At 39.4% G+C, this 26,548-nt stretch overlaps 1 protein-coding gene across 1 annotated transcript; it reads left to right on the forward strand.

The window, feature by feature from the left end:
• Positions 1-19,372: 19,372 nt before the first annotated feature.
• Positions 19,373-25,528, forward strand: Tfpi2 (tissue factor pathway inhibitor 2). The gene is made up of 5 exons (XM_027389852.2): positions 19,373-19,564; positions 19,766-19,948; positions 22,086-22,265; positions 24,124-24,294; positions 24,662-25,528. Exons 1-5 carry the CDS (start codon positions 19,477-19,479, stop codon positions 24,742-24,744), a joined length of 705 nt encoding a protein of 234 aa, XP_027245653.1. The 5' UTR covers positions 19,373-19,476; the 3' UTR covers positions 24,745-25,528.
• Positions 25,529-26,548: the final 1,020 nt, after the last annotated feature.

Below are 26,548 nucleotides of genomic sequence, written 5' to 3' on the forward strand. Positions count from 1 at the left end.
AGCTACATTTAGTATTCCAAGTGGTTTCATACTTGAGAAGTATATTGATTCAACCTGCATGTAATTTTTAGAGTTAAAAATCTAATTAAGAACAACTTTGCTTTACATTTGCCTCAATGGTGGACATCTACTATCTCTAAATTGGTTAGTTTTGTGTGCTTACCTGAACGTACTAGACAATAAAATTAAAGAAAATCATATAAAGACAAATACTTTTAATTAAAATACAAAAGTACCCAAAATGATAAAATTGGTAATTTACAAAAATTAGTATGAGCTCTGAAAACTACCTCTAAGCTTGAAATGTTAAAAAGTTAAAAGTTAAAATTTAGAGGTTATGTCAAACCTAGAAATGAATTCTAGATAAACCCCTACTTCTATTTGTTTTTCTATGAACGTTCCTCTTCCTTAATTTTCTAACAGAATAAAAACCAGTATCAATAAAAACATTATCATGGCATGCTTTGGATAGAAATTAGGGGAAAAAGAGTGCGATCCCATTCTATATTACACAAATCCATCCACACTGAACCTCTTAGAAGAGAAAGTGGGGAATACCCTTGAATGAATTGGTAGGCGACAGCTTCCTGAACATACAACCAGTAGCACAGACACTGAGATCGACAATTAATAAATGGGACCTTCTGAAACTGAGAAGCTTCTGTAAGGCAAAGGACACAGTCAGCAAGACAAAGACCATACCCCACAGAGTGGGAAAAGATATTCACCAACCCCACATCTGACAGAGGACTGATTTCCAAAATTTACAAAGAACTCAAGAAGCTAGTCTCCAAAACACCAAATAATCCAATTAAAAAGTGGGGTACAGAACTAAATAGAGGAGTCTATTCTCAATAGAGGAGTCTGAAATGGCTGATAAATACTTAAGAAAGTGCTCAACATCCTTAGCCATCAGGGAAATGCAAATCAAAACAGCTCTGAGATACCATCTTACTCCTGTCACAATGGCTAAAATCAAAAACTCCAACTACAGTTTATTCTGGAAAGGATGTGGAGAAAGGGGAACACTCCTCCACTGCTGGTGGGAGTGCCAACTGGTTCAGCCACTTTAGAAATCAGTATGGAGATTCCTCAGGAAAATGGGAATCAGTCTACCACAAGATCCAGCAAAAGATGCACATTCATACAACATAGACATCTGTTCAACTATGTTCATAGCAGCATTATTTGTTATAGCCAGAACCTGAAAGCAAACTAGATGCCCCTCAACTGAAGAATGTATTTACACAATGAAGTACTACTCAGGAGAAAAAACAAACAAACAAACACTGGAATCTTGAAATTTGCAGGAAAATGGATGGAACTAGAAGAAACCATCCTGAGCAAGGTAACCCAACAACAAGAAGACAAACATGGAATGTACTCACTAATATATGAATTTTAAATATAAAGCAAAGATTACCAGCCTGCAATCCACACCACCAGAGAAGATAGGAAACAAAGAAGACTCTCAGAGAGACATGCATGGCCCCCTGGAGAACGGGAAAGGGACAAGATCTCCTGAGCAAATTGAGAACATGGGGAGAGAGGAGAGGGAGTTAGGAGAAAGAGAAGGGGCGAAGAGGAGTGGAGAGGAGGACATGAGGGAGCAGAAAGTTTGAGTCAGGGGAAGAATAGAGGAGAGTAAGATAAGAGAGAAACCGATAATAGAGAAAGCCATTATAGTTTTAAAGAGAAATCTGGCACTAGGGTAATGTCCAGACATCTACAAGGATGACCCCAACTAACAATGTAAGCAATAATGGAGAGGCTACCTTAAATGCCCTTCCCCAATAATGAGATTGATGACTATCTTATATGCCATCCTAGAGCCTTCATCCAGTAACTGATGGAAGCAGAAGCAGACACCCACAGCCAAACACTAAGCTGAACTCCTGGAATCCAGTTGCAGAGAGGGAGGAGTGATGGTTAACAAAGGGGTCAAGACCAGGCTGGATTAACCCACAGAAACAGTTGACCTGAACAAGGAGGAGCTCATGGGCCCGAGACTGATAGCTGGGAAACCAGCATAGAACTGATCCAGAACCCCTGAACGTGGATGTCAGTGAGGAGGCCTTGGTGATCTATGGGGCCTCTGCTATTAGATCAGGATTTGTCCCTAGCATATGAATGGACGTTGGGAGTCCATTCCACATAGAGTGATACTCTCTCAGCCTAGACACATAGGGAAGGGCCTGGGCCCTGCACCAAATAATGACAGACTTTAAAGATCCCCCACAGAAGGTTTCACCATCCCTGGGGAGCAGAAACGGGATGGGATAGGGGGCTATTGCGGGACAGGGTAGGAGGGGAGGGAGAGGGAACAGGGATTGACATGTAAAACAAGCGTGATTCTAATTTAAAAAATTATAATGAAAACAAACAAAAAAGAATTCCCATTTTAAAATCTACTTTCCTTAAAGATGCCATCACCACAGTTAGGTATGTCTTCATTTCTCCTTGGTAACTTTCTCTTAAACTGATGTTTAAAGTTATATTAAACATATTTATTAGAGGCAGAGGCGGGCAGATCTCTGTGAGTTTGAGACTACTCTGGTCTACATAGTGAGTTCCAGAACAGCCAGGGCTTTTACACAAAGGAATCCTGTCTAAAGAAACCAGCCAACCAAATGAAGACATATTTATTATACTACTAGCCTTAACAATTTTCAGTGTCAAAGCCAAAGCTCTTGGTTTGATCTTAATACATGTCCCTAAAAGTCAAAGAAAACTTCTTAGGTTACCATGGATGACAATGTGGGGCTACTCCGTGCCTTTCACACTAACACTCTGGTTGCTTAATACATTGTCAATGAACTTGCCAGACTTGCCTTATAATACCTCATGTTCCTCTGCTTCTGTTTTTCTGGCCAAAACTTCCTTTAATTTGTGTTAAGTGACATGGATATTGGAGATAAAAATTCCCTAGACTCATCTAAAGTCTATCTGTTGGTCAAGTAAAACAATACCTGTTTTTTTCCAGGAGACATCATCATAAGTACTGACCCCTCAGATGCCCTAAGCCAGTCTCTTGTCTGAAAGATAATAGGCTAAGAAGACAGTGGAATAACTACTTGCAATACGAACACATTATGCATCCAAAAAACATTAAAAGCGAGTGGTTCTATACTTCTCTCAACTTAAAATCTTTTTAGAAAATATATTAATACTCAAAGAATTTCACTCAATGTGTTTTGATCACCTTTACCACCACTTTACCACCCACCAGACTTTGAATTTTCTTCTTTTTTGCCTATGTTGAATCCAGTTTTTAATTTAAAATCTTCAAAGTGTGTGCATCCTTTCTTTTGTGCTATTTCATCTACTTTATGTAAAAATAGACTTTCTGCGGGCCTTTCCTGTCAAAGCTTCACAGCCTCAATTAAGAGGACCTTTCACAACTGTCCCCTCTGCTGGATGAAGGACCAGCCTTTCTCCTTGTGAGACCCTATTATTCTGTCTTAATTCTAGATATGCAATTGACAATGTTGGAGGAAGAAACTTCCTATAATTTTTAAGGTCAGAATTTAAACTCCATGTTCTCTTGTTATATGAAAGTTTCTTTTTTCCCAAGACAGGGTTTCTCTGTAGTCTTTGGAGGCTGTCCTGGAATTCTGATTGAAGACCAGGCTGGCCTCAAACTCACAGAGATCTGCCTACCTCTGCCTCCTGAGTGCTGGGATTAAAGGCATGTGCCACTACCGATCAGCAAAAGGGTATTTTTTAATATAAGTTTTTTAATGTTACCTACATCTTCAAACTTTACACTAGGTGGGCTTTAATGCCTCAGTTGGATCAAGAATTCACCATCAGTTCCCTAGTTTTTCACTGTAAAGAATTATTTCTGGTCCAGGGGTCCTTAGGGATGCTCACAGGGAAAATTGGCCTCGAGCGTTTGCAATGACCAAATGCTGGGGATTGCCTAAAACAGTATAATGTTGCCAAATATAGGAAGGGTGAAACTAAGTTGGGTGATGATGTCCTTTCTGAAATCTATACTTCTTTTCATTTCTTTTTTTTTTTTTTACTTTAGATGAATAAGAAAACATGGGAAATATAATTTAATATTGCTGTAAACTAAAAATAATAAAAAGCATTGGCTCAAAGTCACATTTTCCTCAGTAAAGGCACCTGCTGTCTGCTTTTCAGCTCCTACATAGAGAAAAGACATTACCTAAGTATATATAATCAAGTTGACATTATGCTTTTACTGGGTAACTACTGGAGTCTTAAGCCTCATCAATTATCATGTTAGATTGTATCTTTAAGATGTAAGTATCCAAATATTCTCTCTGTCTCTAATATGCTCATTTTCTACCCTGTTCTAAAAAAGCATATATTTTGGATTAGCAATTATTTGGTGCTGTTGGAATAACAACCAAACCAGTAGTCTAAGTTTAAGCTGATAAACTATTATCGTAAAGGAGACAACAGAATCCTGGGTTTTAAAACCTACCGTATGTGGAACTGTGACTGCACAATTCTGTTTTTATGGCAAGAAATAAGTTGGCAAGTGCTCGTGAAAATTCAAATTTGCTAAATTAAGCACAAAGTATTTTCCTTCATGGCATAACTAGAGTTTTAAGAGGAGAAACCCCAATTTCAGAGTTTGGCTACCTGTCTCAATATACAAATGAAAGAAATTGTATGGAGACAGACCAAAGGAAGGGTAGTTCATCAATGAGGACCTGTTAAAGAAAAAAATGAATTTGTCTGAAGGTTCAAGGACTTGCTTTTACAGTGAGATCATGCATTTTTAAATGTTAAATCAAATAAAACTTAACATGGAAAGACACTTCTGGTGAAGATGCCATCTGCTTGATCCTTGTCTCAGTTCTGGGTCTACAGTCTCACCCGAATGGTTTCTAACACTCAAGGGATGCTCTCTTTCTGTTTTTAAGATAATTGTCCTGCTTCTGATTACAGCCTTCCCGCAGTAGATAATTTCTGTCACCTGCTGTTACAAGCGAAGTAGGCAGAAATGTCAACCTTTATTCCACTTTGGATGTTTCATAAGTTTGAATAAAAGCAAAGCTAAAACAAAATCAAATTTGAAGTACATGCTAAATATTTAAGAGATGATTAAGTAAATGGAAAATCCTGGGATTTCAATATTATCTTAATATTAATTATCTTACCTTAAAATTACATTTTATCTAAATTTTGTGAAAATAATAGCAAAATAACAATAAGGCAAAACAAAATTTTAAATATAAAGAGATTAAAGGTTTTCAGCATGAGATATACTCTTGTTGAAAAGGTTAAGGAAAGAAAATAATTTTAGATGAGAAAGGACTTATAGAGTAAGGTAAAGATTATTCCAATATGAAATTAAGGTAAAGGGTAAAGTATGTTGTAAAATATTGTAAAAATTAAATTTTAAAGGCATGAATAACCAAGTTGATTATAATTTAGAGTTTTAAATTTTTAGGGTTAACTTTCATTATCAGGAGAAAAAAACTAATACAAAATCCTGTTTACAGCAATCAGGTCTTCTGAGAATTAATCTATTCTTAGTAATGTACATGGAGAAACACCAGGACCTGAGGAGAAGGCTCCACAGCTAAGAGCATGCATGACTTCTACAGAGGAACCAAGGTCTGTGCCCAGCAACCACTTCCGGGCAGCCCACAATGCCCCTGGCCAGCTTCCGGGAGATCTGCCTTCTTCAGCCTTTAGCTACACTCATGTGCATATAGTCAAACACAGACATAACACCTACACATAATCTTAAAATCACGGCTAAAAGAAACAAGGTTTTCATTTTATCCTCCCCAAATTAAAGGTAGCAACAAAAACAATAAAATAAAATTGCAATTAGATCCTATATTTTGATGTTTTATACACTTCCCTTGAGTAAAGGTTTCACTCATGGGATAGCCACCTCCTCATTAGGAAAAGTTATCTCTAAGAGGATTATTTGGGGAGCATCTCTGTCATATTAACTACTGTTGTGAAGTTCATTTTAAAATTGGACAACTATTCAAAATTATTTATAAAATTTGTCTTATTGGATAAATAATAACACTAACACAGTATCAAGATTAATTAAAGCTTTGGATTTCTCCTAAAATCTACCCAACTTAAAATATATCTATTATCTATTATCTCTCCATACAATAACTTTATTGTCTCCTTTTAAAAAATTAGGTAAAAAATGGTACAGGCTATCTGCATTAAGGCAGCATCCATTGCAAGAGGCATGAAAATATAACACAAAAATTATTTAACAAAAAGTTTATTTTAACTAACTCCTTCCCCAAAACTCTCTATATGAAGTATAGTTGTATTTTAAATCAAAACGCTAAGACAAAATACATTTTCCTTAAAAAAAAAAAAAAAGTTAACTGGGCCTAACCAATTGAACTACCATATACCTGCTGATACTAAAAATATGAAGGAAACTGTTTTCTAGACATAGCATGGTAGTTGCACATATGAACTCTCTGTGATTGTGACAGCATGCCTAAGACCTGAGCTAACTCAAGCCAGACAAAAATCCCAGCATGCATGAGGGCGGCAAGAGGAAAATCCTCCCAATCGCTGTGGAGCTAGTGGCATTTGACAGCTGCTGAGTGGGAGAGCCAGTTCTCTTTAATGATTTGACCTCTATAGGATGACAATACTCCAGGGACAAGTCCACCCTCAAGACCAATAGAGCAATTCAAACAGACTCTGAGGGATGATGTCTGGAAGGTGGTGAGTAAGAAGGAGAGGGTGGGGCAGGTGGATAGGTGAAGAATTAGAGTGAGTAACTTTGTCGTTGTTCTTGTTCTCGTTCTTGTGGGACTCCTATCAGTGATAACGGGTGTCTCCCAGTCTTTTGTCTGCTTTTGGAACCCTTTTCCTCCTATTGGGTTCCCTCATCCAATCCTGCCTGATAGAAGGGTTTGTGTCTAGTCTTGAAAAGTCTGTGCTTTTCTGAAGGGAAACAGAAGAGAGGATCTGGGAGGAGAGGAGGGAGGGGAAATTGCGGTTGGCTTGTAATGTATGACAGAAGAATAAATGGTTTTTAAAAGCAAAAAAAAGAAGAAGAAGAGTGAATAAATCAAAATACATTGGATGGAATTCTCAAAGAATTAACAAAAATATTATTTAAAGATGTTAAGATAGAGCAAATTAAACACTATGAGACCTGCTAATATATTCAGATGTCTTACAAACTTAAAAGTAACTTCAACTCTATTTACTGAAGCTAAAGTCCCAGATTTGAGTTAAACCTACTCATCCAAACTGTACAAAAAGTCAATTTCTATTATATTTAAGATGTATTTATTTTATTGATTTTAATTATATGTAGGTATGTTGTGTGGGTAGCCCACCAGAGATGACCACTCAGACACAATGTACAACAAAATGAAAGTCTATTCCAGCCAGCTGGAACCACTCTCAAGTGTTCGGAAATCTAGGTATGGTCCCAAATGTCCAGAACCCAGGGTTGTCAAAGACAAAAACAGGATCTAACAGCTCACTGGGCAGCCACGTGTGCCTATGTTAAATCAAGCAGTACTAATAGAAGGTATGATAAGCTGTTAGCTGGAAAGGGTTCTGCACAAACTGGCAGTTCCAACAAAGGTTGAGCCAAGTTAGCTCCTGATCTTTGGTTCCTAGAATAGTTTGGTGATTTTCCATGGGATTCTCCACCACGGAGACCAAACTCTAGTCAAACCTGAAATGGCCTCTGCAAGCATCTTAAGACGGAGGAACCCTGTCACAGAACTATGTGATAGTGTGTGTACCTGCATGCTGGTATGTCCAGGTGCAGGCGCCCTCAGAGGTGAGAACATCAGATCCCCTGCAACTGGAGTTGCAGAAGGTTGTGAGTTCCTGATATTGCTTCTGGGAACTGAATTCAGTTCCTCTGGAAGAGTTCACATCCTTCTTAACCGACAATCTGAGCCATCTCTCCAGCCAAAACACCAATTTCTAATAATAACAACACCCCAAGGTTGTACTCCTTAAAAGTTAGTGTTTCTTGATTAAATGAGTATTTAAGATGCCGGGATTTAATTGGCCGGGATTTTAAAATGTAACTAAACAATACTCATATCTTACTAAGAAAAAAAAGTAAGCAATACCATGGTAACATCTTCTGGTATCTCATTTTTCTTTCTACTAAGAATTAAAAGAACAAAATGTAATTGTGTCTATAAGGTCTACAAAATTCTGATTTTTATTAGGTTTAATCTCTTGTTTATATCAACTTTATTAATAAAGTTTGGTATATAAAATTCTTATTAACTTTTTAATTGTATTGCCATTTTAATATCTTCTGTGTTTTTCCATTTACTTTCTCAAACTAAAAATCTGGTACAATATAAACGTAGTAAATGAAATCAGCACTCACAAATAACAATTACAAAACAATATGGATATCAAAGGCAAATCTTTCTAAAGTATAGAGATATACATTCTATATGAAATTATAGATATAAAATCAGGTTGGAATAAAAGCCCTAAAAGATAACTGATATGCATAAATACTCCAAATACAAAATAAGCTAAGCTAAATTTTAGTGTACAAATAATTAAAAATATAGGGTAAATACATAGTAAGTTTTAAAACAATGTAATTTGATTGGATAAGTTACTGGTTTCCCTCATCCATTACCCTCACTTTATTAGGCCAGACACTATTCTTGATAATCTTAATTTTAGATAAACTAAATTTATTATAACTACAAAAGAATAAACTAAGACAAAGCAAACTTGGATTGTAGTGGCTTGTAGATTTTAATCCAATTGGGATTTTCTTCTTTAAGGTCCTTACTTGCTTTCCTACTCTCCTCTGCTTTGCTTCCGACTACTCAGCCTTATCTACATCAGACTCTAGGAACAAGCCTTCCTAATACCAGGGGCAGTTAATGTGTTGACTCCATGTGCATAAAATATGATGCTTGGCCAACATGGAGATCTGTGAGCCAGAGTTCTGAAAACCCACAGCTTACACGGAACGTTCTGCAGTGATTAGTAACTGACTAGAATGGCGGTGACTGCAGGGAGGGTGGAATGTTGCAGGTCTGGAGCCACTACACTTATCTTGGGCTATCTTCAGCTCCCTGCATAGCCATCCCTTGCCCACCTCTGTGTCTGATCTGGCTTCTTTGTGATTGACAGATGGAGCATCATGGAATATATTAATTTAACAGACCACTAGCTCCCACCAACTGAAAGGCTAAGCATGCCTTCAGACAGGATCTGGAGTTGAAAGCGGAGATTTCTCCACCTATCTGATGTTTTCCCAAATGCATTTGAGATATATATGCCTTCACTTATGTCTTGGGTCCCGTTACTATAAACACTTCATGAAACTGCTGTCACTTGGGAAAATGAACCTGAATTTGAGTTCCTGGGCCATGACAATTAATATTGGTCTTCTTATCCTCTTTTAGGTGAGAGTTGTAAACTTGCACCAATATGGGCATCAAAGAAAAGATCATCCAGGAACAAGCCAAAGAAAGTACAAAGTGAGTGACTCTGAAGAGTCCAGTGAATGCAGAAGAGCAGAGTATGTGGAGTCAGCACACACTTGTGTCTTATAGGCTACTCTAAAAGCTTATTTGACTCTGAGCGAGTTGGAGAACATGGGAACATTTTCAATAGCAGGGTACAATTAGCTGCCATATTTTAGCAGAGTCACTCTAGCATCTATGTAGAGTCTACTATAGGTCCAAGGGCAAATGCAGGCAAACAAATGGAATAACTGAGATGAAACTGGATGCTGACTGAACCCAGACAGGAGTGGAGGTGGGGCAGGAGAAGGGATTCTAAGAACACTTTCCAAATAGATTCCACGGAGTGTGTTGACAGACTTGATGCTGAATGAAAAACGAAACAGAAAAAGTCCAGATGAATCTGAGGATTTAGGCTTGACCAAGAACAAGAAGTTTTTTGTTTTGTTTTGTTGTGTTGTTTTGTTTTGTTTTTGAGATCAAGTCTGTGATATCTGTTAGCTGTTTGTTTCAGGATAGAAGCTTGGGGCAAGCCATGAGGAGGGATGAGAACACACAAAATAAAGAGGAGGAAATGAAAGTTTAAACCTTTTAGTGGGGAGATGAGATAAATGTGAAAGGTGAGTTTGTTTTCTCAAGGGAAAAAATGAGATGATATTAGCTAAAACAATTTGTTCCTTTGCTATTTTCCTCCCCACCCCTGCCACAGATGCAGTTAGTGTTCTTGTTGTGGATTATTTGTACACTGTGTAGAGATGTATTGCTGGGATTGGTGCAATAAATACCTAGATCGCCAATCACTAGACATGAGGTATAGGCAGGACTTCCAGGCAGAGAGGGAGAACTCTGAGAAGAAGAAAGGCAGATTACACCAGCGGGGACACCAGTGACACTGTGAAGAAGTCACCCATGTGGTACCGAGCAGAGGTAACCGAGCCCAAGAGGCAGAACATAGATTAATAGAAACAGGTTAATCTGAGCTATAAAAGCTAATTGGGGTCAAGGCTAAGCTAAAGGCCAAACTTTCCTAATTAATAATAAGTCTCCATGTCCTTATTTGGGGACTTTTGTTTCAAAGATAGTCTGACAAGAAAACTTGCTCTACACTCGGTTTTCTTTCTGAGCTGATACAAATATAGCAATGATTATTCCACCTTCCCAGTGGATATTTGCTCAGTCATCACTATGGCCAAGCACCCTTGTGATTGCTTGGTATCAACACTATCAAACAAGGTCATCTTTCCTGCCTGTTTGTGCTCACAGACTGAGCACGCACAGAGGTCAAAGTCAAGGGATGAGCATTTCATATAGGCAAAGGGTAAGCGGAGGGAACAGCTTGCACAAAGTCCTTAGAGTTGAAACACACTTGCAAAACCAGGGAAAGAGAAAACATCAAGTTATTGAGCAGAGATCAAATGAGAATGATGTAGGGGCTTAGATTAGTTAGGGGACAGTAGTTATGATGAGCCTTGTAAATCGTATAAGGAATAAAATGAGAAACCACTGAAGGCTTTGGTTTTATTTTGAAGTAGTGGCATATTGTGACACCATCTGATGCGTAAAACAAACTCTCTCTGGGACTGACTGGGAAATGGTTTAGATGAGATACTAATGCAGTGGTCTCTAAAGAGCTGATAATTTAAACATTGGTTGCTTGCTGTCAACCTGGACTGTACTTAGAATCTCCATGAAACTACATCCTTAAGTAACCCTATGAAGTGCTTCCAGAAGGGTTTAAATGAGGATGGAGACCCATCCTGAATGGGGGCACCACTATCTAAGAGGGTGGTCTCCTAAACTAAAGGAAAGAGGGATCTGAACACCACTGTTTATCTCTTTCTGCCTTCGGACTGTGGAGGACATGTGACTAGTCATTTCACAGTGCCATAATTTCTTGACCTTGATGGACTATGTCTTTCCTTCCTTCGCTCCTTAAGATGCTTAGTCAGATATTTTTACCACAGTAACAATAAAAGCAACTAATGTAGCTAGGTGTGGTAGCACACACCTTTGATCTTAGCACTCGGGAGGCAGAGGCAGGTGGATCTCTGTGAGTTTGAGGGCAGTCTGGTCTACAGAACAAGTGCCAGGACAGCCGGAGATGTTACACAGAGAAACCCTGTCTCAAAAAGCAAATGAACAAACAAACAAGCAAAAAATAACTAATGCAGCATTTGGCTATAAACAACACTAGCAAATCGAAATATGATTCTGAGGTAGGAGTACCAGAACTACTGATTGTTGGTCTTAAACTTTTTATTCATTCATTGAGAGTTTTATGCAATATATTTTCATTATATTTCCCCTCTTTCAGCTTCTCCCAAATATTTGGTCCTCTTTATGGCCCCAACTTCATGTTCTTAGTCTTTAAAAATAAAAACAACACCACCACCACCCCCACACACACAATGGAGTGGAATTTATATTGGCCACCTACCTGCTCATAAAGCCTGCCTTTTGTGTGATTGAAATACTCAGTGCCACTCCATTGGAGAAAACTAATTTCCTCTTCCCCAGCAGCCATCCCTCTTAAACAGCTTCTTGACTAGAGGTAGGGTGTTGTGCCCACTTTCCCTCCCTACCCTACTGGAATGCTGTCCTGTTGTCCAGCTTGAGCTTGTGTAGGTCTTGTTCATACGGTCACAGTCTCTGTGAGTTCATATGTACATCTACTCTGTTGTGTATGGAAAACGCTGTTTCCTTGAGTTTAGAATATCCATGGAGGTTGGATAGCAAGTAAGGCCTAGCCTTTCTTTGTAACTGGTTGGGAATCTTCCAAGGAAAGGGGGTTGGAATACAGTGTTGTAAGAGTTAAGGGAGGAAGTAGAATGGAGGGAAAGACATAAGAGATGTGAGGGATGGAGAGAGAGGGGAATATAGGGAGGGATAATTAACACTAAAAGCCTAATGAAAAGCCATATGGGAGCACACTTGGAGACCAGGCCTTAGGAAGCTTCATAGAAGTGCTATTTATTTTCTTATTTTTAATGGAGCTACACTAATGAATATACAAGAATAAAGCCTCACTTTAGGACAGACACTGTTTAAGATGTCTGTTGGCAGCTAAGTGGAGATATTAAGTAGGCAATGTTAATGATTCAAATGATGAATAAAAATTATATCCAGTAACAAGTTGATATTGACATGCATATTTGAGCATATGTGCAAAGTTTATAGAAGGTTATCGCAACCTTTACTGCTTAGCCAGAGGAAAGGAACAGATCCACTGCGAAGAAGGAGGAAAGTAAATAGGGAAAAGGCAGAAGAATGCGATATGAAGACTAAGAGAAGCATTTCAAGCATGAGGGAGGGTTAATAACTGTCAAGCAGTAGTGAAAAGTTAGACAAAATAGAAATAGAAATGCACTCTTGGGTGGTATTGCTTACAACTGTTTGGGATATTACATGCACCAAGAAGTCCTGTAAAATGAGACAATACAACTATTGTCTTTGATAAAAGCATATCATATTCCTTTTCTCCATAATATGGAACTTTATTTGGAAGAGTGGGGGAAACAGGAGATGAGGAAGTGGAGGTAGACGGAACCAGGACTGATTGTAGTAAATTTGGGGGAAAATCTGAGCAGTGAAATGGAGGTCTAGTATGACATGGAGTCATAGATGAACTTTAAGTCTGGTTAATAGGTATAAGAATAGTATAGAACTGATTTGTGTAAGAATCAGGGGAGCAAACCTTTGAAAGGGCATGAGGGGAAAGGATTTCAAACAGCAATCAAAGGGTTGATTTCTAGTTGGACCAGAGTATTATTTCTCTTAAAAGAAGGTATTTATTTTTTTGAGATTATGATATAATTACATCATTTTCCACTTCCCTCCATTCCTTCCAAAGCCTCCTATATAACCCTCCTTGATCTCTTTCAAATTCATGACCTCTTTCTTTCATTAATTGCATAAATATCTGAAAACACATATATAATCCTAAATACACAAAGATAACCTGTTTGGTCTGTCTCATGTTACTTGTATGTATGTCTTGAAGGCTGATCATTTGGTATTGGATAGTAATAATAAGGTGTGTTCTTTCCTGGAGAAACACAGGCTGTATAAGGGTAACAGCAATTGCCCTATTAGCATGGATGTGGGAAGGCAGGCGTCCTCAACTATACACAGAAACGTATAGTTCTTCTTCTGTAAAAGAAGGGAGACAAGGTAGCTAGGAGGTTTTCCTGGACAGCAGGATCATCTCCTCCTGCCTTGCTGGTGCAGTACAGACCAGTATTCTCAAGTCTTTCTAACGCAAAGGTTTTTTTCAACTCAGTTTCTCCTTTAGCTAATGGATCACAGGAGAGGTGCACTGACACCTGGGAGATGCATATCCCTTTCAAACTCTATCTACCATCTCCCTGTCACGCAGACGTTAAGATAGAAAACCTTTTCCACACAAAGCTAAAACAAGCAGATAATTTGAAGGTATGTAGCATTTGTAATTAATACATAGCTAACACAGACAGTGTCAAAATTATAAAGGTGACTATTTTTGCTAACAAAGGTGTCTGCATTTGAAAGGTCAAGGTCTATTGCTTTATGCTAAATATAACCCGAAAATGAGGACTTTAGTGATTAGCTCTCTTAATCCTCTAATCTGATTATCAGTTTGGCCAGATGTTCCCTTAGAGCATTATGGCGATCTGTTTACTGTGTTGCTATCTGTTTGCTCTCAAATGAATTGTGAACTTCATGGTTGGGTAAAAGACAAATCAAAGAGCTATTCTGGTACTGACCTGTAGCTATGAGTACATGTCCGACAGGTTGAGCGTCCCTAATCCTAAAATCCCAAAAGCAAAACACTCCCAAATATGAAACTTTCAGAGCAGTGATTGCAGTCCACTTGTGTGGAAAAAACATGCCAAACTTGACCTTTCCACACATTTTAAAGAACAGCTCCATACATGTGACACTCAGAAGAGCAGTCACAAAGGTCACACAATACATTTTGATCTCCGTGTTTTCTAACTTTTTCATCTGTTTGATTTTATTAACTTCTTCCTCCTCGTGGTTGGATAGTCCGTCCGTCTTACTGTTCTTCATGTCACGTTTTCATCCTTGTCCTTACTTATTTGACAGTTCTTTCTTAATTAAATATATTCCTTTCCTTTGTCCAAAAAGCAAAATTTGGCATGACTTAAATTCAAGTCTAAAAGACACTTTTATGTGATTTCAACTAAGTAAAATTCTCTCTCACACACATATACATATATGTAACAGATTAAAATGCAAGTATTCTAAAATATTGTATAAAACTACTTTCTGTATATGTATATAAATTATATATGAAAAAATTAAATTTGAGTTTATATTTTAGTCCAATCCTCAACATTATATGGACTCAGATAAAGCACCCAAAGCAATCAACAAAATCAACCCAGTGATGAGAAAATCTGGAATATATTATATTCTTAAAATCTTATTGAGAGTACTTCATTGAACTGGCTTGTATAGTTTTCATCCCTGTGTACTGTTATGCTGTAGAATCTATAGTGCTTTTGTTTCCTTATCTCAAACAACTAGGACACAGTTTGGTACATTTTGAACACTTAACCATATTATTTTATTCAGTGATTGTAAGAATGACCACAATTGGAGATACATTATATACCCCATTTATCTCTTGCTCTGGAGAGAAAGCAGGAATGATAAGCATTAGTCATAGACAGTACAACATTTTGGGTGGATCCATGGTGCATTATATTCTCAAATGTACTTGCAGTCTGACAGGGGGAGCATTAGAGAAACTATGTTCCATCTGGCCTGACTCACTGAGAAAATACCTATTTGACGGGGCTGTATTTAACCAAGCCTTCCTGACTCTCATCTCTCAGAGGAGATTATCCACCTTCCTCAGCAGATGTGTAAACTCCTCCCTACTTCTTACTGGACTGACTTCCAATCTTCTTCTGACAGTTTTCACTGACAGGTAGAAAGACCTCTCTACTTCTTAGTCATTATCACTTTAACTCCTTAAAATGAAGTTAGAGCATGTGGCCTGAGTCACGTAGTTCAACTAATTCCAATCATTTGCTGGTGACCTAGACATTTTTGTCTAACAAAGACAGATCTGTTGCCTCAGTTCTTTCTGTAAGTTCTCCGTCAACATTAAAGCCTGTTGGGCAGTCAGAGGATGGGATGTCACACAGAACTGCAAACTATAGATGTCAATACAATCCAGATTTCCTTCAGATTCATTTGTCATGGCCAAGTTTGGTGCGAGAGGAATCAAGAACAGGAATCTTCTATTCCTGAGGGCTCAGGACTTCACCAGAGCTTTTGTATTTAATCCCAGTATTCACTGATCCACAGCAAGTGCAGGCCTGGAAGCTGGAAAGAATACAGGGCTGGGACTGGAGCACATTAGGTTTTAATCTGAGCTCTACAAGCAACCATAGTTTATGAACATGACCATGTACTTTAGGATCCTGTGTCTCAGTTTATGTCTGTGTAAAATCAACATACTTCTAATTTCTTATGATAGTGAAATCGTAAGAACCCTGGGACACATATTTTGCAGGATTCTAAACTTCTGAGTGTCTCTTTAGCTACAGCCACCATGACTGTCACTTGCTATACTAAGAATGAGTCAATCAGGAAGACATTTTGCCAGTTCCCTCACAGCCTTCCACTTCCTGTTGACTTTGGACAAAGGAATGGCTTTCCTCAGGCTTGTGGAAACCTTTTGACCTAGATACTGCTTTAAGTACAAGGACGTGGCATTCCACATGGCTGTGGAAGTCACTTTGCTCCTTCCACATGTCCCAAAGTGTTAGCTCTGTAAAATCAGAGTCACCCTTATACATTTAAATCCCCTTTCCATTGGAAGATATCTTTCTCGTGGATATGAAACACACACGTGTTCTTCAATTTTAAGGAGTGAATTCCGCCCTAGCAACCTGACTTGTAACTATCCCTCTTCTTCAACTCTCATTCGTCAGTCAACGGTCACAGCAACCTTCAGGATGCATCCCATTTAGCACAGAAATGGAGTAGGAAACTAGCACACCTGGAGCATCTCTACCCTGTGCCTAAAGGTGTTACACCACAGAGAAAGAAGAGGCCTCTTCAACCCCAATTCCACCCTCCAGTCCTTTGCTCTAAGAGTACTGACAGAACGCTACCCTTCCTTGGCTGAGAAGTTTGCTCCTTTGGAATCACTGCAAGGTGATATCCAAGTATGACCCCTTCTGTGAAAAGTTGTGCCCTCTAAGCTCAGCCCACTGAGAGCTCTGACAAGAAGACGATCATAACTTTCAGTCCCACAAGGACAGTCCCTGTTACTGCTTCCTGACCCAGGCTACCACACCATGTGTAAGTAATGTGCCAAGGCTGTCAATGGGAACTTGGCTAAGTGTAACGTGGGCAGGCTCTGTGCGATCCTACAAGAGGCTGGAGATCTCTCTGTGTGTTGAGACCCTTTCCATCTAACCTTCCTCCCACATCTCAACACAGCCCTGCACCTTTCTTTTTGAGAAAACAACTGAGGCTCAAAGAGTTTCAGAGACCATGAAATAAAATCCAGATCTCTGATTTCCAAGTGTATTTCCCCCAACACAGCATCCAGCTTCCAAAGAACACTAAATGGCTGCCCCAATTCAAAAGGCTCAGTTTTTATAGCAGCAACAGCTGACTAAAACCGGCCCACTAGCAGAGAATTAGGGAAAGAAATGACAGCCATCAGCACTGAAGTAAAACTCTCCTTCAGTCCTGCCTTTGATGTTTCTTGTAATCCATTTCGGAGATGTATTCAGAAAGGGAATACTTAAATTTGAAGTTAACTTTCCTTCAGAACATGACCCTGGTGAAATATTCCCTAAAATTCCCCTTTTCTGATAGTATATGGAATGTACTAGGAGGGACTAATCCCAGTCTCCCACGAATGTGGGAGCATGTTGATTGTCCTCCAGAACCTGTTGGCTGTCTCTGTGATTTATGCATGCACTCAGCTGGTTCACACTGGCTCACAGAGCATGTTCACCTCTGCCCAGCTCTTCATTCCAGTGGTGGATTAAAACTGGTCACCAACACAACATGTAAATCAGTAAGTGAGACAACAGCCCCCACTTTCATTCTTTCAATTTCTCTCCCACCCAGCTGGTGGCTAATTAAGCATTTACCTTGCTAGTTCTGCATATTGTTCTTAATCATCATTATCTAGTAACACCAATGGCACTTGCAGACCACACTACTAGGTTTCTTAGGAATGTGGCTCTCCCCTTTGACATCAATTCAACTGAAAACAGAACAAGTTATAATGTGCAAAATATCCCAGAGGAATGACCTATTGTGAACCACTGTGTGCTGTAGTTTTAGGAATTTTCCAGACTGGAAAGAGCTCTTTTTTGAACTCCTCCTAGAATCTTCAGGAAAAATCAAGAATTCGTGAGATAATGTCAGATAAAACAAGAGAAAATGGGGCAGAAGGGGAGACATATTTATCAAGAGAGTCCTTAAAAGTTTGCCTCAAATGTCCCTATTAATCTTGTATAAACTTTCAATGTTGACATTTCTTGTATAAGCAAAACATTGGCTCTAGTCTAATATATCTAAAGAATAGTGGACTTTATTAGCTTTGCTGATTGGGGATATGTGGGAAAGGGTTGGCCAAAGCTTCAACACCAGCCAGTGTGTAAACCAGTGTAACCGTCGTCTTGGAAAATGGTGTGGCAGTATCTAATACTTCTCCACACAAGATTAGTGAAAACCAAATCTCCGCACAAAGCCTCTGCATTCATTGGCTCAGACTAGAAACTTCATGGTATTTGTATGTTGGATTTAAAAGTTGAACGATTGCTAACACAGCTACATATATCACCAAAAAAGTAGTTGAGCCAGGCGTTGGTGGCACATGCCTTTAATCCCAGCACTCAGGAGGCAGAGGCAGGCAGATCTCTGTGAGTTCAAGGCCAGCCTGGTCTCCAGAGCGAGTGCCAGGATAGGCTCCAAAGCTACACACAGAAACCCTGTCTCAAAAAACAAACAAACAAAAATACCCAAACAAATAAAAAAAATAGTTTAGAAGAAACACAAACAATAAGGCAGGTGCAATGACATAGGCTTTTAGTCTCAGCATTTAGGAGGTGGTAGAGTAAGGGGGATCAGGCCCTTGTTGACATTCATCCCTTGCTACATAGCAAACTGGAGTCAGTCTGGCCTACATTAGATCCTGTTTCAAACAGCAATAAATAAATAATGAAAAGAAAAGACAAAAGCATAAAAGTAAAGGCTACTTCCTTACAATCTCATGCATATGAAATTAAAGAATGGATAAAACTTATCTATGGGCACAGAAATCAAACGAGCCAGCTGCCCTTGCCTTGGCTCAGCAATGAGGATACAGAGGCAGGAGGATAAAAAATTCAAGGTCATCCTTGACTACACGGTGAATTCAAAACCAGACTAGGATCCATGGAACTGTCTCAAAAGACAAGAAAATGCATTGTGATTCTTGATTTGAGTGGTAACTTTTCATGGAATACATTCCATCAGCCCCTACCCTTAAAAACTGAGTACAAACTTCTACTGAGTGTCATCCGGTTGGATTCCAGGTATAGACAGAGATTACCAATCTTTGGAGTCCAGGGTGATGAACCGGCTTAGGTAAGAACAATGGATCTGTCTTTCCCTCAGCTCTCACTAAATGTCCTCTGGGATTAAAGTTTCTTTGAGGCAAAGGTGCAAATTGACATATTGAGCAATCCTTGGTGGGTCATTTCCCTCTGGCTAGCCAGTTTCCCATTACTGACACACAGGCATTCCTTGGGTATCTCCCCTGGCTGCAGGGAGTTAGGTTCAACTTCTCAACTCCCGGGAAATTCCTCTTGGGACACAATGAACGCGGGGGAGGAATGGGCCATTGCCTCAGGCATGAATCAGCAACACTTTTGCGCTCCGCCCCGTCGGGGGTCCAGGGACGGTCCTTAAAAGCGGCTCCCCTGCTAGTTGGCTGGCTGGCGGGGCGACTGGCGCTCTTCTCCCTGTGCACGTCCAGGGAGCCACACCTCCACCCGGCACTATGGACCCTGCTACGGCCCTGCCGCTGTGGCTTCTGCCTCTGCTTCTGGTGGGCTCCGCTCGCGGTCTTGCTTCAGCATCCGCCCAAGGTATCGGACCAGGACCCCTCATACCCCTTTTCTCCCGCTGCCCAGGGACTGGCTTACTTGCTAGTCTGTCCCAGGTCCCTGCCTCCACCGAGGGAAGACGTGCATAGAAACTTCTGCTGATGAGCTCTGGAACCAGACCTTCCAGGCCCTGTCAAGCACCAAATCTGATCTTCTGTCCTGTTGCTCTCCTTCTGATTACAGGGGACAATTTAGAGATCTGCCTCTTGCCCTTGGAGAAGGGACCTTGTCGGGCCCTCATCTCCAGGTTCTACTATGATAGGAACCAGCAGAAATGCCGAAAATTCAAGTACGGAGGCTGCCTGGGCAACGCAAACAATTTCCACACTAAGGAGCTCTGTGAACACACGTGCGGGAGTATCGAGAGTAAGTGTTCTGGGTGCACCGGCCTCAGCCAGCGTCTGCCCCAAGGGGAGGGTCAGAGCTCAGCTCATTTTCCAAGTCCGGTTGAGTCCATTAACTTTTCTAATGTTTCCAAAGTGCTGAACAAACTTCATTGGCTCCTCCCCCACCCCACTCCCGTTTGTTATTAGTTCTTTTGAGAATTTCAGAAAATATCTTCTGATCATTTTCACCTACTTTCTTCCAGATCCACGCCCCCTTTCTAACCGACCCAACTTTGTGTTCCCCCCAAGCCCTACAGAGTAGAGTTCATGCTGTCCATATACTCTAGGATGTGTGGCCTTCACTGCCTTTAAAGAAAACGGACTTTGCCCCAACATCAACTCCTTTGTTAGAGGTGGGACTTTGTGCCCATCTCTCGCATGACTGCTTTTAAGTTTCCCCAAGGTAACCCCTAATCTACAACCACAACCAGAGTTCAGCTCACTACCAGAGTCCATTGCAATGCAGTGCCTACATGAACTTTGGGAAGGAGGAATGAGCCCATCTTAAGCCATCATAAACGCAAAGGGAGGACATAAATACGTTCTGTATTATTAGTTCCAGAAATACGGCCTTTGAGACCCCTGTATTCTCCTGTCAGTTACCCTTCCGTGTGGACTGCTTTTATCGGTTCTTACTTTTGAAGTGTGATTTCACTCGTGATATAACTTTGCTTTTGTTACCCGATATCAGGACAGCTGAGCCTAACGAGTCTTTTACTTTGCCATTTTATAATTATATCTATTAAGGATGATACAGTGTACTTAGCCGGGAGGAAATGTGTATTGAAGTGAATAAACTTTGATGCAGAAATGATCAGAGAACAGTCTTTCTATTGAACTTGAAAGCCACGTTATTGCTGAGTCAGGCCTCACACACGGTCTAAAAGCTTACCTTATGATGAATGGACAGACTTTTGGAATTTACCCTTCTAATATGAAATAAGGTTATCACCTCCCCTCCACCCCCTCTCCACACACAGTAGTTTTGGAAATTATGGTAAAGTTTTGAAAGTACTACTTAGAAGGCTGTTTTGATTTTTGTCATCTTTAAATTCTTAGGGTAGCATACAAAGCAGTGGGCTTCTTCATCCATACATGTCATTGAACTTTATCTCCTTCCCCCAGCACCCGATTTTGCTGGTGGTCCTTCCTTTCAGCTCTCATAGCCCTTGCACTCTGTACGCTTTCTTTGCCCCACCCCCGCTTCTAGCTTCCTTTCCCGCCTCACTTGTCCACCTTTCCACACATAAACTTCAGCCCAGATTCTGCATGTGAGGGGAAATGCACGGTGTTTGTCTTTCTGAGTGGGACTTGGTTTGTTTTCCGGGATGATCTCCAGTTTCACTCATTTCTCTGGAAACGTCATGACTTCATCAAGCTCTTCATCTGAGAAACATTCCCTTGTGCATTTAGCCATATTTATTTAAAGATTCATCTGTTGTTGGGCAGCTAGGATGTCTCTGTTCTTTAGTTATTATGAAGAGTACAGGAACAAACATACATATGAAAATCTTTCTGTGGTGTGTACACCGAGGTCTCTTGAGTGTGATCGAGTTGGGTCACATAATATTACTATTTCTATGTTTGTAGGATCCCTCCCAAACACACACACCCAACCACTGACTACCATAGTGTCTATACCAGTTTATATTCTTATCAGCAATGAATAAGGGTCCATTCTTCTTGCCCCAACTCCTTATAGCTCTTGTTTGTTTTTGGATAGTGGCCAAGGAAGAATGTTGTGGGAGGGATATTTATACACTGTGTGAGGGTGTATTGCTCTGATTGGTATAATAAAAAGCTGAATGGCCAATACCTAGGCAGGAGGTGTAGGTGGGACAGAAAGGACTTTGGGAAGAAGGGTGGAGTCACCAGCCAGATAGAGGGAAAAACAGGACGTGTAAGGTGAAAGAGAGGTAATGCCATATAATAGAACAGATTAATATAAATGAGTTAATTTAAGTTATAAGAGCTAGTTGAGACAAGTCTAAGCTAAAGGCCAAGCTTTTATAATTGATAAGAAGTCTCCATGTTATTACTTGGGGCTGGCAGAAGGAAAGAAAGTTACAGAAGACATCTTTGAGTGATATGTTTTATCACCTCTCCCTTTCCCCCAGAAGTTCCTCCAGTTTGTCGGTTAGAACTCCAAACGTATCCATGTGACAAACCCAACGTGCAGTATTTCTTCAATCTGAGGACCATGACATGCGAAGCTCTTCAGCCTGATCTGTGTAGTACAACTATGAACACATTCCCTGATGAAGAGACTTGTAAGGATTTCTGCGAACCAAGCAAAAGTGAGTGCTTTATCTGTGGTGCTTCCATTTCAAGTTTTCTGCTAAGTTTTTATGGGAAAATCAATCATTTGGTCTGAAATTACATGGTTTGCATGCCAGAGGTTGCACAGTTATGTGATATTGCATGTGCAAGTGTGTGTGCTTCTGTGTGTTTCTCTGGAATCAAACCTAGACTGTGTCAATGTTCACAACTACTGCCCTGAAGGAAGCACTATCTCCTTATATTTCCATATGTGGATACAAGCTGAGGGTTAATGAGGATATGCAAGATTCTCAAAGCTGGACTGTGACAAAGCCATTAACAAAATGTTGCTACTTTTCTCTTGTTTCTGGAGAACACCTATTGACCATCTCTAATTAGAAAATTTGAAATGTAAAAAACTCAAAAATCAGAAAGTTTTCAGCACTGACCTTACTTACAATGGAAATGTCCATACTTGACGGCAACTGATGAGTAACAGCCAAAAAACAGGCTCACTAACAGGATTGCATTAAATCGTCTTCAAATCCTGCAAAGAAGGTGGATGTGAAACGCAATGAACTTCTTGTTTGGAATTGCATCTCAACCCCTATCTGCGGGTCTCATGATGGAAATGTCCATGCTCCAAAAATGGAGATACCCTGCAGTATGAATCACATTCGTCCCAAGGAATTTTCTGATTAGGGATATTCATACTGTATTATCCACGTCTTCAGTTTATACATAAAAGTTAGTGGAAGGCATCTAATGGTTACAAGGGGAGAACAAGGGTGAGATATAATGCTTTATTCTCATATTTTCAGATAGATAGATAGATAGATAGATAGATAGATAGATAGATAGATAGATAGATAGATAGGAAGAGGGAGCAGGGACTCTTGGAGAGAAGTAAATGGAGTAGTAGTGTTGGTGATGACAGATGGGAGATATAAGCACAACAATTCATGAAATGCCATAAAATGGAACCAGTTTTTATACCAGCTAAAGGAACTGATAAAAATATAATAGACAATAATAAATGTCAAGACTTCAAAAATGTAGGGAGGTAGTTTTGTGTATGAGACAGTAGACTTTTTAGGATTAAGAGTGGTTAAACTTCTCTATACTTTGATCATTACAAATTATATCAGAGTGTTCTGTTCTTCTTTCCTTTCCCCATTTCTTAAGCCACTTCCACCAGATAGAGCAGAGATACATAGACTGTTTTCTTTTTTTATTTAGAAACAGTCGTTTTGCATATCAATCCCCCATTCCCTCTCCCCCCCATTCTCCCATGCCCCCTACCAACCTACCCAATGCACCCCCACCTGCTCCTCAAGGATGGTGAGACACATAGATTTTAAATGTTAAATCCTGAAGTCTTCTTTGGCAAACTGTGATGGGCCTCTGTGGCTGTACTGGGTTGAACATACAGAATTAAGTATTGAATGTATGTAAATATTTCAGTGGTTGGTACCAGCCTAAGAAAATTTGTCAAAGTATGCCACATACTAACCTTTGGAACTTAGCCTATTTTAACCAGTCAAGTTAAAGGATTAGTTTCTTTTTACATAGAAAGGCAAAAGACAGCCTTAGAAAGAATTATTTGAGCTTGTGAAACTGAGAAGGATGGATTTGGGAAGTGTTAACTGGGGGAGTGGTGACATAAACATACTGCATATATCTCAACATTAAATTTTTAACTTAATAAAGGACAGAAAGAACAAAATGAAGCAGGTAACCTTCCCTATAACCTGAGACACACCTTTTTTGAATGGTTCAGTTTTTGGAATTCAGAATGAGGCCTGTTTTGGGATTTTCTTCAGCCAGCCCACAAACCATTACCATCTCTTAGTTTGGTGTCACTTTATTTCTAATTTCTTTTTCTTTTTCACGAAGTCCCATCATTTTGCTCCAGTCCAAAAGATGAAGGCCTTTGTGCTGCCAATGTGACACGCTACTATTTTAATTCAAGAAACAAAGCCTGTGAGACCTTCACCTACACCGGCTGCGGTGGAAATGAAAATAACTTCTATTACCTGGATGATTGCGACCGTGCTTGCACTAAAGGTAATAAAGATCTTCCTATTCAGTCATCAAGCAAAGGTATTGAATAATTCAAAAGGAAAATTATATTTTTCTGTGTCCATTTTTTTTCTAGAGCCAAATGGCCACTTTTAGACTAACCCTACAAAAGCAGTACTTGTGTTCTGATTTGGTTTGCCAGAGGCCTATACTGGCTAGCTGTGGCGGACAATAGTCATGGCCTCCCAGTTTCAAGTGTAGACCAATAAAACTGAAAGCCTAATGAGCTGAACTGACTTCATAATCAGGGTAGACGGAATGAGGGGAGATGGAAAGCATTCTGGGAAAACTGATTTAAAGTGAGGAACAGGCTAAAGCCATATGATGTTAATTATTATTTTGTTGTCTTTAGCCTCAAAGAAGTCAAAGAAAAGGAAGACAGGAAGTGGTTTCATAATCAGAAGGAAGCCCAGACCCTGGAAGCCACGTTTCTAAGCATTTCTTATAATCGAGGAAACAAATCATTAGTCATTGGCTCATCTGACTTTACTGATATGTTACGTTTTTAACCTGTATATTTTTATTCATAACAAGGCCCTTTCCAAATGTGAAATATACTTTTAATGGACTATTCAAATGTTTAAGTGACTGAACCCTTTCGGTCATCAAATATAAATGTGAATATGACTCAGCCAAATTCTTGGGGTGGTTAGCCCCAATTTCAGAAGACAGTGGCTACTAAAGTTGCATAAGACAATATAATTGTGCAATTTTAACATATATGAGAATCAACAAGAATGGCAAAACCGTTTCATTACAAACTGCAAAGTTTGGATTGTATTTTAGGCTCCAAGAGACAAGTTATTGATTTATGAACACATTCAACAATCAACCTAATAGTATTACTTATACCTTGCCAAGTGGACTTCCATTCCTATCTTATCAGATTGCAATATGATCATGAAGGGTAGTTATTTCAAAGTTACAATTATTATTGGATGGATTTAAAATGTGGGTGAACTTATGAAGACATAAACATTTTCCTAGAAAAAAATCATTACATATGCAATTCTGTGTCTCTTTATTTTCCCATAACTGACAAGCTAGCTATCTTTTTGACAATATGTGCTGGATTATTTCCTTAGACAAAATGTTTTGGATAGCAATGACATTACTAGATCTTGTGTGCCTGTTAGATGTATCCTGCACCAAATGCATGTATGATTTGGTAACTTGAATTTCACAAATAAATTATTTTTAAAGGTGGTTATTGCAAGAAGATGATGGTTTTCTTTCTTAGTAAACAGAAAATTAAAAACTGTATTATGTCTTTTAGTAAATTTAACATTTAAAGATAACTCTTTAGCAAAATTATAAAATCATTCACTCTTTGCCTAAGATGGTACTAATCTGAAGACTTACCACAGTTATTTTGAAAACAAGGGTGTGCTTGAGAAGACTGACTGATGCATAAAAAAATCTGAAACAAACTAGATGTATGAATGACACTGGCTGGGCAAGTGACATGTGGGGTGTGAGCAGATTGTCTGTATGTGCCAATAATCAGACCCAAGGACACAGTGAGGAAACAGAGACTGGACAGCAAGAATAGATATACACATTCTCAGATATCATGGAAGATATTGACATATTGAAAATGATTATCTAAAACTGGATGGAGGCAACATAGTGTACTAGTTTTCCACACCTCCCTCAAATTCCACTTGTCTTTCCCAGTACTCTCTCCCTTCATCCCTGCCTCCATCTCACCTGATTCCTCATTTCCCATCCCTACCTGCTCCCAAGTTTGAATTAGATATATTATTATGAACACAGACTTCATTTTGTGTGTGTGTGTGTGTGTGTGTGTGTGTGTGTGTGTGTGTGTGTGTGTATAAAGGGAATTTATTAGAGTGGCTTATAGGCAGTAACCAATCCGGCTAGCCCAACCATAGCTGTCTCCCAAAGCTATTTCCCCTTCTTCCATTAAAACTCCTCAAAGAAGTGACAAGTAGCACCAAGCACACTTGTTCCTCACATTGTGTTCTCCTAATAGTATACTTTATTAAAAAGAATTAGCACTCTTAGGGGAAATCCCCAAACCCAAGTCTGACACAAGAACTATTTAGAGGATCCTGGACCATGTTGTTCTAAAATTCAAGGAAGGAATAAAAAGGTGATGAATTATGTTGGGAAAACAGGAGAGTAACATTAAGTAGCTCCCTGACATAAAAGAAAACAACATGAGCATCCAAGAAAATAAGCACCTCAATATATAAACACACATAAATGAATAGGA

Source organism: Cricetulus griseus (assembly GCF_003668045.3).
Source record: "Cricetulus griseus strain 17A/GY chromosome 1 unlocalized genomic scaffold, alternate assembly CriGri-PICRH-1.0 chr1_0, whole genome shotgun sequence".
NCBI lineage: Eukaryota > Metazoa > Chordata > Mammalia > Rodentia > Cricetidae > Cricetulus > Cricetulus griseus.